Source organism: Lutjanus erythropterus, chromosome 19, assembly GCF_056507025.1.
Source record: "Lutjanus erythropterus isolate fLutEry1 chromosome 19, fLutEry1.hap2, whole genome shotgun sequence".
NCBI lineage: Eukaryota > Metazoa > Chordata > Actinopteri > Lutjaniformes > Lutjanidae > Lutjanus > Lutjanus erythropterus.
In genome coordinates, this window is record NC_139335.1 from 12,986,641 (window position 1) to 13,002,254 (window position 15,614).

At 40.3% G+C, this 15,614-nt stretch overlaps 1 protein-coding gene across 2 annotated transcripts in view; it reads right to left on the reverse strand.

Moving 5' to 3' along the window:
• Positions 1-1,201: 1,201 nt before the first annotated feature.
• Positions 1,202-15,614, reverse strand: part of ttyh2l (tweety homolog 2, like) — a 41,950-nt gene continuing 27,537 nt past the window's right edge. The window contains exons 6-14 of one of the 2 annotated variants that reach the window (XM_084744596.1): positions 13,937-14,009; positions 9,498-9,567; positions 9,331-9,386; positions 7,300-7,392; positions 7,122-7,214; positions 5,172-5,314; positions 4,971-5,048; positions 4,704-4,782; positions 1,202-1,589 (exon numbers count right to left, since the gene is read on the reverse strand). In XM_084744596.1, the coding sequence (XP_084600722.1) occupies positions 1,509-1,589; positions 4,704-4,782; positions 4,971-5,048; positions 5,172-5,314; positions 7,122-7,214; positions 7,300-7,392; positions 9,331-9,386; positions 9,498-9,567; positions 13,937-14,009 (766 nt within the window). In that variant the 3' untranslated portion in view covers positions 1,202-1,508. Of the gene's footprint in view, positions 1,590-4,703; positions 4,783-4,862; positions 5,049-5,171; positions 5,315-7,121; positions 7,215-7,299; positions 7,393-9,330; positions 9,387-9,497; positions 9,568-13,936; positions 14,010-15,614 lie in introns of both variants that reach the window. The other variant, XM_084744595.1, reaches the window with a different exon arrangement.

Genomic DNA, 15,614 nt, shown 5'->3' on the forward strand with positions numbered 1-15,614 from the left:
TGTCAATTCTGGGTGTGGTTACAGCTGCAGCAGAACAATCAATCAATCAGTCAATCAATCAGTCAGCTTTCATTTTGCTAGGACCTTCAATATAAACAAAATGTAACACAAAGTGCTTCATGCAACCTACAACTTTCAACCGGTGGCAGATTCAGGCTGTCAAGCATGAAAAAAAAACCCACAGGGAACAATTTTTACTATTTAGCAGGGGGCAACCAATTTTCTATACAGCACTGCATCACATTTTCTGCACTGAAAGGGCACCCTAGAGGGGACTTTATCACGTTACCTTCTTGCACATCAGACCACAGTGGAGGCCACTTATTCATGTTTTACTTATTTTTTTTTTTATAACATGGGGTGACCAGGGAGTGCACACACTTATGTAGCCTATTGTGAATTTACACTTCAATTTTGTGACCAAAACACAGTCCACCCTGATTAACCAATCAGGTTAATTAAACAATTCGTCATGAATGAAGAATGACACAAGAACACATAAGTCTGAATACGGCATTTATGGTCAAACATTAGTTTAGTACATTGTCCAACACAGAAAACAGCATACAGCACATTTCTCCAACACTGAAGAGATCAATGTGGTTTTCACAAGACACTGGGGGTAGATGGATCTGAGAACAAACTTTACATTTCTGCATATTCATTTTAATGTCTTACCAGCTGTGTCACAGTAACACAGTAAGACAGGCCTGCAGGTGAATTAGATCCCATTCTGTTGTGCTAATTTAGTCCAGGGGAATTTCCTCACATGCAACTGTTAAATAGTCTCCACATTTAGCAAAACAACAATAAACCCCTCAGCATGACTGTTTGACTCACCCCTAATCAGCAGGTCACACACTTCAGTATAGTATTAGAACAAGAACGAAGAGATGCTTAAACCTGTGGCAGTTTAAACACCTAAAAAATCATAAAAAATATTTTCATTACATCTTTTATTTAGAAAAGTTGAAAATATGGTGTTTCGTTTCATGTAGCACCAATAAAAATTATACAGTTCTAAAATGTGACAGTTTTAATTGCTGCCAAAGAGTAGGGATTTTACAAAAAATCAAAATGCCATGATAGAGGGTCTGTGGGCCATATTCAGCCACTTCACAATAAAAATACGTACCGTATTGATTATCATATCCATGCAGGCCACCAGAATATAGGAAAATGTGAAAAAATTTTTTTTTTTGATCCAATCAGTTCTCTTGATTTGGGTCTTGCTTACATTGGAGCAACAGTGTTTCCATACATCACAACAACAGTCTTGAAGTGAACCTGTTCAGGCTGTGTCTGTTCAAAACTGCATGCAGGGCTTTCAGAGCACTGCACTGGTGTGTTACTGAGGTAATTGTCTCGTATGGCCTGCTTTCATGTCTCAGATTGGGACAGCAGCTTGCAGCTCCTGTAAACAGGATTATGCCATGAAGACAGCCTCCCTGGTAAGAACCCAGAGTCTCAGGCGGTGCCTCTCTGAAAAGCATTCAGCAGGTAGAAGGCTACACCTGGAAGTCAGTCCCAAAGTGTCTGATCTGGGCATCAGTCATAGACAGGTAGGTGGTCCTCATACTGGGCGAATACTGCAAAGGAAATGATTGAAAAGCACAGTTTAGCACATCTGCATTCAAACATCAGCATCTTAAGTCAGACTTTTTGAAGTGGGATCGTATGAGGTATTTATCCATCATCTGTGTGTTACCTTCAGTAGATGGTGGTCAGCATGGCTCCAATTTAGAGATTAATACACAAGTCCTGCTGTAGGGACCTAAAGGATGTACTGCCATGGATGGAGTAAACAAAAATGGGCTTACCAAAAAAAACTCAATAATTGTTGAAGTGCACACTATGTTTAGATTTTTTACTCCACTGTATTAAACAGGAAACCATCGATATACAAGTCAAATATTGCTCTTTCCAAAGTTACCACTTGGCAAAAACAGTAATTTAACAGAGGAGCTGCCTCGATCATTTTGTTTGTTTTTGTTATTGTGTGACTTTGGTGTTTTCAAGGGTTAGTTCAGGTTAGTTTGTGTCACACAGCAACACAAACAAACTAGCCAAATGAGGCAGCAGAAGACAAGCAACTCATACATTCTGAGAGGTAAAATTACTTTTTGCCAGAGGAGTGTGGCTGGTTTGGAGTGAGTGATATTTGGCTTATATAACGGTGGTTTCCCATTGGAAAACCTTGTCTAATGGCAAGACGAAGCGGTGAAAATATTCTAAATATAGCATGCACTTAAGCTGATATTGATTTTTTGTTGTTGTTGTTGTTGTTGCTGACCTTGTCCACAACAGTACATTGCAAACTGGGTCGTGTGCCGATCGCCGTCTACTGTAAGTAATACACAGACCACGGATAAATACCTCACACAACTCAACTTTTCAAAAACTCAAATATCCTTCTAAAAGATGAAATGAAACATTAAAATGGTGTGATGTGATGTGATGTAAGTTTGGGGAGTATTTCTTTTGATGATGAGCTGCTCTTTGATTAAGAGGTTGTGGAATCAGGGAGCGGTGCTGTAATGTAGCGAGGAGCAGGTGGAGAGCAGACAGAGGGCACGAGTCAGGGGTCACAGAATAACTTACACTCACATGTAATACTCTGTGGATAAAAGAGTGCCAGGAGGTCACGCAGCTGAAGTACTGTATGCAGCTTTAAAGGGGTCTTAGGTTAAAACATTCTGCATAGCAAACATCATTACAGAGGTAAGCCCACAGTGTGTTTCAGGTAGTGGGATGAAAATGAAATCCAACAAATCAGGAAAAAGTTAAACAGAAAACTTACAGTTTTTAAAAGTCTGAGTTTAAAAAAAAGATGGAAATAACAAAACCGTTAGTTGCAAAAACACTGGATAATATTCAGCAGTTATACCTCATTGAAAAAATGCTTACATTAAAGTATTAGTGAAGTGCACTGCAGAGCTGATTCACAAAAAGACAACACAAAAAAACGACACATACTTCTCCTTTGTAGATTCATACACCACAGTATTGTTAATCTCTTTTTTCCAAAGAATCTCTGTTACATGAACAACTAAAAAACACACGTCAGCGCCTGTTAAAAACAGGTCTCAAAGAAGCAAACTAAAAAAAAAAAAAAAAAAAATCGACAATGATCCACATTCTCTCTCTCCCTCAACAAAAGGTGTTTCAAGTCACTGGTACACTGTGAATGCAATTCAAGCAGTGAGTCAGCCACGCAAACAGAAAACTTAATGGAAAAGAAACTTCACCAAAAGAAAACTAGCTGTGGATTTACTATTGTTATCTAATATCTAGTTTCAGCTCTGGAGACACACTGCACATTCACAGACTATGATTTTCACCATTAAAACCAGGTATACTCAGTATCAGTAAGTCCGCTACCGGACAAAATCACTGAATCAGATATCGAGGGGGGGTATAATCTGATACGATCTGTTTACCTAAACCAAGTGTGGCTATTTCATGCCTAGGTTGGTGGGGACAAGAAACATGTCTGTTCTTGCAAAGTTTCAGAGCGACAGAGACATAGAATGTCTCCATAAGCATAGTAAAAGCTGTTAGTCTCCTGTCTGAGGTGCAGGGTTTGACAGGAGACAGAGGGATGCCGTGCCGCCGACAAAGGAGTGCTGATTGACATTACAGCACGCATGGGAATAAATTACAAAATAACAAGATTTGTGTGTATTTCTCACTTTATCCCAGATGGTCTGAATAATTCACCTGATTTGTTGCTAGTTGCTTAATTGTTACATTCAATATTTTGGCGGTGAAAACAAACCCTTGGTTATAGGAAAGCAGTGGACCAAATGAATCTTAGGCATTGCTTAAAAGTGCATTGTTCTGTCTGTAATTAGCACAGATGTCACAATACTGAATCTCTCTAGACTAAACACTGACAGACAACAGTGGTTATTTTATTACTATTATTGTTTTATTTTAGCAAAATTATTTCTAGAAACAATTCAGTAATCCCTGGATATTGTTAGGGATATATCCCTACTGTGCCCACCTAATTCTACAGCCCTGGCCTAAACCATCACATCGACGCTTAACTTAACTTTGAGTGACATGCTGTAAAGAGAAATGCGTCACGAATACACAGACACACACTACTGTCAGGTAGACAGTAGCTCGAACGTGAGTGAGACCTGTCAGCAGTGCTCCCATCATGTCGGCTGCTGCATGGAGTTATTTTAAGCTGTTTTAGCTAATGCTTCCATAAAAAATGCAGGAGTAACAGATTAGTTGTTTTAGTATCAGGCTGGTGTCAGTACTGGACATGAAGAAGTGGTATTGAGTCATCTTTAAGTTACAATCAGGGACCTGCACTGTCTGTATTCATTAAATCCTACGATTTTGCCACACACGCCTAAATGCATGCATTAGTCTTAGCCATAACATGAAAGAATTAGAAATACAATCCAAGGCAGTGATGAAGGGACATGAGAATGTGCTCAGAGTGAGAGGAGTGTGTGTTTGCATTCAGAGATGAATGCACTTCAGTCAGTGGCCAGCAGAGAGCAGTCTTCCATCACTTGCAAAGCAACAACACTCCCCTTTCTAAGTGTAGACAGTGTGAGCTTCTGTACAGTGTATATGTATTTTTATGTTCATGGTGCGTCTGTGTGTGCTTTCTGTTCAGGTCAGTGGTGCCATCGTGCCCGTCACACCAGGGACACCAAAGCCTCGTAGGGCCAACGCACCGAGGGAGGTGGGGATCCTCTCCCTATCAGCGGCGCGTTCTCATATCGAGGACTCCCCCCAAACAGCATGGACTGATTCCTGTGACAGAGAGGGAAAGAAAGACGGTAAGAGATGAAAAACACGTGTACTAAAATGCCATCATCATCTATTTTTCTTACATGTATTCAGGAGGCGGTATAGCATTAGAAGCAGATTGCGGAGGTGGATGAAGGCTGGCCTGGCTACCAAGGCTGCTGGTATAGCTACAGAAACTGTGGATGTTGGACCTTCTGGGGTTGTAGGACAGCCGCCGCGCTTGGGGGTTGAACGGGTCCTCCTCATCTATGTCGTCATACTCCCTGTCCCTGGGTGAAAGTAGGACACGCACGCAGACAAAGACAGAAACAGAAAGAGTGCGTGCGTTAACACTTTGCAGGAGTGCATTGTGGGCAGTGCGTAATGGGATGAGGGTTTTGCTTGGTGCTGACCTGCTGCCCATTAGTGTCCACACTCTGAAAATCGCACACAGCATGGCAGAGAGTGCGCAGGCAGCCAGCAGAGAGAACAAAGAGAGGTAGAGGAGCCCTTCCACCCCATCATAGCACACACCCATTAGGGCATCCACGTAGTCCTAGAAGAATGGACACACACATTAATAAGTATTGTGCAGCCACTTATTGTCAGTGTAAAGTAAAAAAATAAAAATAAAGTAACACTAGCTTTTTCAGCAAGAACTTTATTGAATTATGTTTGTATATTATCCATCTAAACCCACAGAGATTAAATCCATTACGTTAAGTTTGGTTTGAGTTATGAGGTTTACAGACAAAAAGACAAGGCCACGATGACTGACTGAAAAACATGTTTGTTTATGTCACTTTTTGGGAACATTTAATTGACTTCCATCCATGTCCCAGAGGCTAACCTCACCCCACTTCAGATACAGAAACTATTTGTGCTCATGCTGAACAGCTGCAGTAGAAAAATAGAAATACTGCCTCGCAGTTGTTTGCCAACCACTCAAGTTGCAGTTTGTATGCATTTTTGTCCAGAGTCATATAATATTCATGTATCTACTTAAAACTTTGAAGGAATTTAATAAAAGGTATTTAGTGTACTTTCTGTCAAAATTGAAGTTATTACTGTATTGACATGTATGATTCCAGTTAACAATTTCCAGAACAACACATCTTCTACACAGCTGAAAGTGAATAGAAAATGGTAAAATAAAGTTGGCAAAACGTCACCGCAGCCCACTTGGAGACAGGTTGGGGTCGCTTTGGCCCCACTCCATAGTAGTCCATCTGGGACACGGCTCAGTGCATTAAAAGTGGTATTGGAAATCCCAATCATCACGGCACAGTTTGACTCGGCGTGGCCAAAAGTGACAATGGAAAAGCCCCACAAGTGGACATTTGTGCCGCGTTTGAAGAAATTCACTCAAGACGCTCCTGAGCTATCACGCTCACAAGAATGGCACAGATATGAGGTTACAGTAATCTTGTTCTTTGACCTGTGACCACCAAAATCTAATCAGTTCATTCTTGAATCCAAGTGACATTTGTGCCAAGTTTGAAGAAATTGCTTTAAGGTGTTCTGGACCTATCACGTTCACAAGAATGGGACGGATGAAAGGCTGGACTGCCTGAATACATAATGCCTCTGGCCATGGCTATCATCAACACAGAGGCATAAAAAGCAACTACAGCATTTCACAGCAGAGATAGTGTCCCAGACTTTAACACAGACTTTATACACACAAACACTCAGTTGTCTTCTTCCATGCCGAGACCGTCCTGCTGATGACATGCACGTTATAAATGCATTCTTTGATTGTTTTGCTTGTTATATTTGAACAATGACAAGTTCTGAGAATGATCTCAATGGTTGTATGTGTGGTCACTGTTATTTGGTTATATTTAAAGTGTATTAGAGGAGCCTCACATTTTACTGTAAATAATATTACTAGCAAGCACAGTACTACCCTGCTGACACTGAATACAGTTCCCACCCTCCACTTTGCCTTATCTCTAAACTATTGTTGAAGAATGACACAGCTACATGCAGCATACACTATTAAAATTGTCATATGAAGGCTCTATTGATCTAAGAACCTACATCTGATGTGACAATCACAGCAGCAAGAAAGACTCATTTCAGCACCCAGATGTCTTTTTCTCTTCACAGATAAAACTCTGACAATCTGAAACCTGCGAAAGTAAAGTTAGGCTTTAAAGAGGGGAAAAACTGGGGGTGGTGAATAGAGCCTGTCTATCCAGAGTGTACTGACAATTGCAGCGGTGTATCTAAACATGCCAGTCTACAAGAAGCACAAAGAGATAAGGTTGAGAATCAGTCAAGGTGGTCTTCTAAATGGCTTTGAGCTACGCTACAAAGCAGCCCTATTAAAAAGTGTCCTGGTCGGAATCTGACCTTACCTTATGTAGCCCGCGGCAGTCGAGCAAGGCTGTTAGCTGGTGTACACTGAACTCCGTGGAGTTCAACAGTCGCTGGATCCCCAAAAGGTCTCTCTGTGTAACAAGGTATAAAAGAGAGGCGAGAATAATACACACTTTTCCACAGTCTGGTGTAATAGTCTGTCAGACGGCCACTTACCTCAGCAGTGGGAAAGAAAGGCACAGAGAACTGCAGCAAGCCTTGGATCTGGATTTGCATGGTGGTCAGAGAACGCTGGCAGATTGTCAAAGACTGGGAAAACATAATCACCCGCCGCCATCGCACGCACAGACATCCAGCACAAACAATGAGAGGATCATATTAAGGAGAGCATTGTTTGGAAGCAGCGTGTCAACAAGCAATTTGGTGCTAAAGAAGACTTTATAATGCGCTTAACAAGAGAACACACTTCTTTCCAGACAGATAGGCCCAGATTATCCTTTGCCACCAACCGTCTCGCCCACCAGTCCCCCCCCCCATTCCCACCACACAATTTCAAACCCAAACAAAAGAGCAATATTTATATCAACTAGGCCATCAGAGGAAAATATTATCCTTACCTACTTAACAAGCATCATTTTAATCCCTAAATGGATGCTGCAACAGTAACTAAGCATGTGGGTTTTAATAATTACTGGTCATGGATTTATTCACCACAGATTCCCTCAATACGTGCCACACAGATAAAGGGCTGATCATGGAAAAAATGCCTGACACCATACAGATATTCTAATTAAGAGCGTCGAACTGTCTGTGGCGTGAAGGTGGACTGTTACTCCTCACTGGTATCAAATTCGCACCAGAATCAGACACTGGCTTCAGTGATAGAATAAGCGATCAAGGAGGCTGATTTAATCTTTCTGTTGAATGAATTTCAACATTTCAACATTTTCATGTGGTGCACCTGCTCATGTACCGTAAGACAGAGCAGCAGCAATTACTAAATCAATCAATGAGTTGAACAAACAGCATTTTTTTAAGGAAAAATATCAAACATTTGCTGGAGCTTAGAGCTTCTTAAAGGGACAGATCACCCCCTAAAACCAAAGACAGATATTTTTTCCTCTTACGTGTAGTGCAATTTATTCACCTAGACCAGACTGTTTTGGTCTGAGTTACTTAGTTTTGGATGTATCTGTCATAGAGATGTCTGCCTTCTCTCCAATATAATGGGATGAAATGGCACTAAATGGCTTATAGAACATCTTTCTTTCTACTATAAAGAAAGTGGTTCCAACATGAAACTGCTCACATCAAGGTCTGTGATTTTTCTTGTGTATCCAGGTCACGGTTACACAAGAAAGCGAGACACTGATGTTGAATTTTTCAAATGTATTTTTTTTTGCTGCTTTGTGCACAAGAAGTGTGAAAGAAGAGTGCAACTTAGTCCTATTATATGCGAGGAAGGGGAAACATCTCTACAGTTAATATCTATCTAGATACATAAATAGTAATACAGGCTTGAGTAAATTAATATCATATTTGGGATTTAGGGGTGAACTGTTTGTTATTTATGATAGCAAAATGAAGAGTTGTTGGGTTTTGGACTGTTGGACGTCACTTTAGGCTCTGAGAAATTGTGATGAGCATTTTTCACATTTTTTGACATTCTTTAATGACAATAAATCATTACATTAAATCAATAAATTTTGAAAATAATTGGCAGATTATTATTATAAGTTATTAGTTTTATATTATTAAGTTATGTTATTTTTGAGGCACTTTCAATTGCCTTGTCTTTTGAAGGTGTGAGGTGCCTAAATGTTTCTTTGAAAACTTAATTATGCAGGAAGCATATATGCAAATGCCTTTAAACATACAAATAAATATGGATAACATGAGTTGCATATGTGCAGAAGCTGCCTTTATGCAGTGCAATGAAAAAATGATTACAAAAATATTGCTATTTAAGAATGCCCAAAGGCACAGATTATTCACAGAGTAAAAGATATGGTGATTTTTTGGAGACCCATGTATGAAAAAGGAATATTATTTGATTAAAGTTTATCACTTTGAGTAATTAAATTAGTATTGGAGGCTCGTTTTTCAGAACAGCCGATTAAGGTCCGATAATGATCTAGCGGTTTGGCATCTAACAGGGAAAAACTCATTCTAACATAGCAATACATTTTCCAGTATGTGACTCTCAGTAAACAACTCCATATGAAAGCAGAGACTTTTTGTCAATACCTGTTGGAAGGGATTTCGTAGATTCGGACTGCAGAACAAATAATAGTGTGCAACATCTGGAGGGTGAGAGAAGCAGGGAGACAGGGAGCAAGATTAGCACTTTGTCTTAATATTCAGTGACAGAGAGCGCTGCTATCTGTGCAATTCAGTTTGGAGAGATAAATTACCTGCACTGAGGAAATCCTTGGTTTGGTTGACAATAAACTTGTCTGGAGACACGCAAAAGTCACTGGTGCCCTGTAGGAACACAACAACATGCTGTAACCTTGCAAGTATGCAACAACAAAAGGAGTGCAGCGTTGTTTCAAACCATGAACTAGATCTGTAGTTGAGTGAAACTGATTTTTGCAAAGGGCTACGCGTTATTGACAATCTCTCTCAAAAAAAAGAAACCAAACTATTCGTTTTACAACATCGTTATCATCCTTTCACTCCAGAACAAGTGAGTCTGTGAAATGAAAACATTCGCACAAATGCCCCCAGACATGTGTAATACAGCAGGATGCACACACAGACACACATAGACCCGCAGCCATTCATTAAACAGGCACACAGAAAAATGTGCGGTGGCAACAGACCTCAGGCTGTATTGACCATTAAGAGCATGTCGTGTTTTGCTGACCATGGATGAAGTCTACTAAATATTTTCATGCTCTTGAGTTCATCCATGGAGAGCTGCTAATGCGCATGAATAAACAATTAGGGGTCAAGGTCTCGTAGTATCTGTGCACGCAGTCTTCCCCAGAACATAACAGGACTAGGTCACAGCCTGGTGTATGGCTGGACCCTGTATCAGTGGAGGTGTCTATAATGTGATTTGAAATGCTCATCTGTAATTTTCTTCAGTGCTTCCAGTAATATTTGCTGTTAAAAATGTACTGAAATGGTAAAAAAGAATACGAACAATACTTTGCACTCATAACTGGAACTTACTTTTTTTCTGACTTGTACACAGACTCACTCTGTATTGAGTGTTTTGTCAGGGTGACTGTTATTTGGGGTGCTTTAACTGTGCGCGCTCCCTCATGCCCCTCGGCACATGGGGAGAGCAGTTTTCTCCCAGAATCTGCTCTGTGCATGCTCCACGCTCTATAATTGAGAAACTATGACAACCATTTACTGCATTCTGCCATTAGAAACCGAGTGGCTACAATTAGCCGCTAATTAGCCTGATCACTCAGCAACCGTCAGTAATCAATACATGTGTTATTAAATCATTATCAAAGCAATATCTAACAGCGGTCAATGTTAGACAACCTTATCATGCTTTAGCAGTTACCTTGTGTTTCTGTAGTCATGACAAAATGTTAAAAACAAACAATGAATGAATGAAGTAAAGTTCAGGATGCCAAACTCTGGTTAAGAAATATGATATTTTCACAATTTCTTATGTGTCTGTTAAAATGCATGACTCTACAAAAAAAAAGGTAAAGTGTGTCATATGTCAACATTTTTTTTGTCAATTCAGCATCAATATAAACCATAAAGATAAACTTAAACTTTCAGTGCAAACTTTAAATTGTGTTGTCTCAGCTCTACCAGCCTCTGTTTGCTGCATTACTTTGGAAATAGGAGGCAAACCGTATTAAAAAGTAAGATTTCCCACTAAAATACACGCAGACTCATAAAACTGTTCAAATTCACCGTCTACAGTGTGTAAAGGTGTTGGAAAAGTTTTTTCAGCTGCGCCAAAGTTTTATAACTACCTTCACAAGCACAATAATTAAAAACCAACCACACCCTTATTAAGAATGCAGCAAAGCAGTTAGCATGTCTCATGTAGTTCTCCAGCTGGTCTCCAGCTATAAGAGACTATAAGGATGGAGACAAAACGTGTGATTGTGACCTGATATTTGCCCTTGCACCGATTCACCGAAGGGAAAAAAAATAAATAATGAAAAATAGCTTTAACAGAATAATTTCTCACATACATGTATAATTAACAGCTGGGGAAAATAACAGGCTGACATTCAAATTGATCAAATTCAAAGGGATGAAGAAATCTGTTGTGATGCAGAGTCAAAAATCAAAGCCTTGTGTCATATATTCCTAATATAGTCTTGTGTCCGCTGCTTTTCATGTCAGCCCCGATCAAACGCTATCTTTCCAGAGCCTGTCATCGTAAACCAGTTCAGCGAGCAAACCTGCTTCGATCCAACAAAGCAATGATCAATGAAAAAAACATGATGCAATGCAGGATGCAACGAAAGAAAACACAGGGGAATGTAACTGGAAAGCAAGACGTGACACACAATGAGCCTACCTAAGCTTAATTTCCCCCTTCTATGCTGCTTAGATTCATACTTGTTCCACCTCAGTCTCAGATTACCATATCTCTGAAGTCGATCACATGACATGTGTTTTCAGCAAAAACTGTACGGCACTGTTAGGACGTTACCCTTCATCTAGTATCTCATTATAGCAGCGGGGACATTTTGTTTAGGCTTCATCTCATCAAATATGTATAAATTTATGAGCATTTTCTAGGACACCACCATCATCTACCTTCCTTTCAAGATGCACCATGTTATCGCACCGTGCAGTTTTTCAGTAATGTCTTTATACTTATACTTTTGCCTACTGTCCCAAATTCGAATGCTATTACTGAAGACACTGTTCTTTGATAATCCACTTCTGTGTGAAGGGACTGGCCTCCCTATTAATAACTAGGCAGGTAGGAGAAGTTATTGAGCATATTTACCTCAGCTCACTTGTGACGCAAGAGTCTGACAGAGATGCATGCCGGAGACGAGCTGTACTCAACTATTCTGGATAAGTCGGCCAGAAAGGTCAGAGGTTTTAATGCAGGGTCAATGTTATTCTATAATGAGCTATGCTAAGCTCCAGGCGCAGTCAAAGATATTGGTAATCTGGTTTTAAAACTGCAGGGGAGCTCTGTCTTCACCGAGGACCACAAGAGTAGTGCTGAATGAACTTCTTTACCCCGGCTCTGAAAAGTATAAAAGTAACAAGTAACCCTCTGAGAGACATTTCTACTGGCTGTTTCTGTGCAAAGCTAACTGAGTCTCTTATTTTCTTCATGGCTGAGTCTCCCTCTCTGTTTTGTCTTGTTATGTCCCATTACGTCTTTTACAATGTTGTTTATTTCATCTGGTTAGGTCTTTTTAATCTTGTTACGTCTCGTTATGTCTTTTAGGTTGCTTTTGTCTCAGTCTTGTTTTACATAATTTTCTGTCTTGTTACATCTGAGACATTGTTTTTGTCTTATTATGTCTTGTTGCGTCGTTTTTGTCTTATAATGGATACACCAAAGAATCGATTTAGGTTGAAATCAGTCTTGATGTTCGGAAGGTGGCGTGCAATGATGCAAAAAAGCTGTCAAAAAAATAGTAAAGTACAGATACCTGGAAACTCCACTTAAGCTCATGCAGGTTGTCTGCAGGGACACTGAACAGGATTATATTTTGGGTTGTCTGTCAATGTAAAGCGAAGCCCTTTATCGTGAAAACAAAAGCACACTGCTCTAAAATACACACTCTGAAGTTGGAGTTCAGTGACTGTCTGTCTCCCTGCCTGCCAGACTCCAGTAATATATAGCTTAATTTAAATCTTATAAACATCTATTCCTTATAAAAGATTCTTAATGATTACTTAGAACTCATAAACAGACATTTGGCAAACATTACAAGGCATTGCTGCATTAATTTGAGCTCTAATTAACATGAAACAGACAAACAAAAACAGGTTTTGGCCCAGAATGGACATTTCAAAGGAGAACATGTTGGATGTAACACTGTTGTCTGGGAAGCTGGTATTTCACTTTAACATTTTTTCTTAATATCTGAAGACATATCATGATGATTTTAAGATTTAGTACACTACATATCTTACATATTTCTTCTTTAACTTTGGTTTGTCACCATCGCTCTGCTTCATTCTCTCTTCCCCCTGCCTCACTTTAAACAACTGTCCAGATGTAAAATCCCACGGGATAATCCGCAGATGGGATAATCTACAGGAGATCGAGAAGAGGAGACCGGGGACATGGGGGATGTAGGGAGACTGGAAGCAAGGGGTTACTTTTCGTACCCCAGACAGTGTCCCTAATGCGAGCTCCATTAAGCCCAGATGTGCCGAACACATGGTGTACAGACAGAAAGAGAGAACAATCTGTCACAAACAAGGAGGACATAAGGAAAGAGAAATAAAGCCGAATACAATGAAATAAGAGATTCTGAAGAAAGCAGAGCTAGTAATTAATGCTAGAAACAGCTTTGTTTACAACACCGGGGCCAAGGGTTGATTAACCTAAAAGGCTGGGGACTTGTAATCAGCTTTACTGCATGACTGACTGTAGAAAAGTGCCTGCTGTAAACTAAACAAACATGTACAGACACTCTTTAATCAGGAGACATGTCCAAGAACACATGCTTATTGACAGTAATACCCTTGGGAAGTAATTGCATGAGCTGGGAAAGCTAAATACAACACCCACCGGCGTCAAGGGCCCATCTCTGAGGGTTAAAAAAGACCCAACTGGCTTGTGAGGGTGTCAGCGGGTCCAATCAAACACAAACACACATAAATAAATAAAGACGCATGTGTGACAAGATTTTAGAGAAAGGTTTTTTCAGTGTTTTCTCACCACAGCTGTAGCAGTGCCCGCTCCCAGTGAGGCCCAGCTCAGGATCAGAGACAGCACTACAAAAGCCATGATCCTGGGGGGAAAGCAGCAAATAGGAGAAAGAGAAACAGAGGGGGTGACAGGGAAAGACACATAGGGAGAAGCAGATGAATCCGTTTGTCTTTGTACCAATGATCTGCAGCCCTTTTTTTTACCTAGTTAATTTGATTTATTCTTTTCAGCTTTTGCTTGGGAATTGTTCTCGTTCTGCCTGCAGACAGAGGCCCAGCTCGCGCTTTGTACTGGTGCATCGTAGATTAGACGATACAGCTGAAATTCAATTTATCACGGAGCGATATAAAGATAAATTAACTCATGACTCCTTGCTGAATTCACTTGTTAGCTCTATACTTATAGAAAAAAGATATTTTCTATTCAGAAGTACGTTTGATTGAAGCAGTTCAATAGAGGTCTCCAAGGCTACAACTAAAGATGATACCACTTGAAGTTAAGGGACTTTCCATCTGTGTCTTTGGTCTTTTCTTGCTCTGCCGGATTCCACCGGCAACATTTTAATTGGCTGCACTTTCTGTCAATCGGGGACATGTCAGGTGCCAATCACTGTGAACCGTCACTGTCAGTCAAAGCTGACACGTGCCACAGTTTGTCGACCTCCTGTTTCATGTGCCCCTTTTTGTCTGAAAAGAGTTCAAGAGGCTCTTAACATTGCGGAGGTGGATTATGAAAAAAAGCATTAATAAAAGATCTGACCACTATTAACCACAATTTCTCAGTGACCACTGGCAGAAGAAGCTAGAGAAAGTGCTGTGATTTAGAATAGCCCCCCGATGGATGTAAAAAGGCTGCAAAGCGCTTCTGTTCTCAACTCACTCCTCAGACCTTCTTGAAAGCACCAATAAAGTAGCCTGAGAGCACTTAATAATTAGTTAAGGGAGCGGACTCATCCTGCTCAAGCGATCAATAGGCATTAGTGAGACCCATCAGAGAGAGATGTGAAGAGCGATCCCGAGCATCATCTGCTAACACTGACTCGTAGGCTGCACTAAATTGGGCAAATGGGATGGGAAGTCTGGACGGTGGATTTGCTTGTCAGACATCAGCATCAGGTTTAAATTACCGGTTGTGATTTACTAAATCAAACATTCATCCTCCTACTAATATCTTTCTATATCTTGCAGGGGCTTGAAATCTAAATGTCTTTTTTTGTTTACAGAAGAAACTGCAGTGGTTATGATCTAGTTTGAGACTATAAAAAAATGACATTAACCCTCATCCCACCTACATTTAACATACAGTGACTACAGACTGGGGTCCAAGTGCTGGAACAAATATCCACTACAGCATGTGAGTCATATAATATGTGTAGTTTTGAAGGAAAATGGAAATAATCACTATACTGACATGTATGATTCCAGATAATAATTTCCAGCGTGAGACATGCCAGCTTCACTTAGATAGTATTGATGTCACAGTGAACAGTGACATTTACCTTTGACCTAGAAATTCTAATCAAGTCTAAGTGGAGGTTTGTACCAAATTTAAAGGAAATTCCATCCAGATGTTCCTGAAATATCACAATCACGAGAATGGGGGCGGGCCTCAGGCCACGGTGACTTCGATCTTTGACCACCAAAATCTAATCAGTTCATTGTTGAGTCCCAGAGGACATTTGCTCCGG